The 1,636-nt window shown below is 63.3% G+C and overlaps 1 protein-coding gene across 1 annotated transcript; it reads right to left on the reverse strand.

Annotated features, from left to right (window-relative positions):
- Positions 1–7: 7 nt before the first annotated feature.
- MNEG_7335 (hypothetical protein) lies at positions 8–1,014 on the reverse strand (the record flags this gene model as incomplete). The annotated part of the gene is made up of 3 exons (XM_014044194.1): positions 8–400; positions 635–703; positions 883–1,014. The coding sequence occupies 3 exons, from the start codon at positions 1,012–1,014 to the stop codon at positions 8–10; spliced, it is 594 nt and encodes a 197-aa protein (XP_013899648.1).
- Positions 1,015–1,636: the final 622 nt, after the last annotated feature.

Here is a 1,636-nt window from a genome sequence, read left to right on the forward strand (position 1 = left end):
CCCCCTACTAGAGAACCGCCTCTGGCACTGCTGGCCGCCGCTCACCATCAACTCCCGATATCACCATGGGCCGCACCAGCCAGGGGAGCCCCGAATCCGCCACAGTGTACACGATGTGCAGCACGCAGCACCGGGGGCCGCGCGCGGCCAGCGTGGCGCGCGTGAGCACCGCAAATTTGTCGCCGTACATGGCGGTGGTGAAGACCTCCGATTCGACGGCGTAGTGGCTGCCGGGGCGGTGCGCGAGCAGAAGCTGCACCTCCTCGCTGGAGAAGCTGCCCATGGCGCCCGCGGGGGCGTCGAAACGGAGCTGGGAGAGGGGGTGTGGGGGCAGGGCGCCAGAGGGGAGCGAGCCGCGGGCAGCGGGGTTGGGCGGAGGAATCATGGGGGCCAGGTTGACCTGTGGATGGTGACACGGCGTCTGCATGCACCATTACGTGATCTGAACCAGGCTTTAAGATGCATGCATGCGTGCATGCACGCGCGCATGGGCGGCGTGTGAGCTTGCATGCGGGGTGATGCGGCCACTGGTCGTTGGGCGTTCGTATCCAGTTGGCCTGGACTGCGCGTGACCTCTGGGTCCATACACGCAGTTGCGTTTGGAATCACATCCGCTTTGGCGGAGACACATTACCTTGCGCGTCGCGCCTGCCGTGGCGGTGCGCAGTGCATCGGCGTCGAGGGGCGGTGTCACCCATGCGAACTGCTCCGGTGGCAGCTCTGAGCGCTCTGGGACCCATGGTGACTCATGGAGGTTGGAATCGTTCCTCGTCTGATGGAGCCTCGCCTGCATCAGAGGCCAAGGACAAGCACACCTGACTTCAGTACAACGGCAGGAGCTGTGCGCGGGCGTCTCACCGACACGCCAGGTGGTGGCCGCACCTGGAGGGCGCTCTGGACCCCGAATATGTCTTGATACACCTCGTCCACCGCCCCTCCGACGTTGAGGTGCAGCAACACTTTGCCATGATCGTCAGCAGGCCACTCCGTGAAATTAGGTGGCGTGGGCGCCATTGTATGGAGAAATAAGCAAAAATGCCTCCGTGACTTGTCTAGTAGCCATGCAGTCCGTGTAGAGCAGACGCGCAACTGAAAACTGCCCCAGTCCAAGCTACATTGAGGAATGTAGCTCCCCTCACGATCAGGGCACCCATTGATTCAAGTCAAAGGTGTTGTTCAAGCACTGACACCGCTGCCGTTAGCCCATGACAGCTCGTTAGCATCGCCGTGTCAGCACGCTGAGACAATGGCGTCCCCTTTCAAGTCGGACGCTCTCAAGGGCAAGGTGATGCCGATGTGACATTTTTCAGTGTACCAGCTAGCTGGCGCGGCGGGCCGTGGAGGGTGCAGCGGCGCATCCCTAAAGCGCGCGGCGCCAACGCTGCTTGCTGCACTCACCACGCAGCGGCTGTGCACGCCCCTCCTCATACATGGTGCCAGGTGGCCCTCGTCACAGGCGGCTCGTCAGGCATCGGGTTTGAAATCACAAGGCAGCTGGGTGCGTGCTGCACACGACATGGCAGCACAGCGCAACACTTGGGGTGGCAAAGCTGGTTCCGACCAGCTCGCAGCCCGCGTCTGCCGCCCGCGCCCGCAGCCGCCGACCTCTGACTAAACAGACTGCCCCCCCCCCCCC

The sequence above is a fragment of the Monoraphidium neglectum genome, assembly GCF_000611645.1.
Source record: "Monoraphidium neglectum strain SAG 48.87 unplaced genomic scaffold scaffold01287, whole genome shotgun sequence".
Classification (NCBI taxonomy): Eukaryota; Viridiplantae; Chlorophyta; class Chlorophyceae; order Sphaeropleales; family Selenastraceae; genus Monoraphidium; species Monoraphidium neglectum.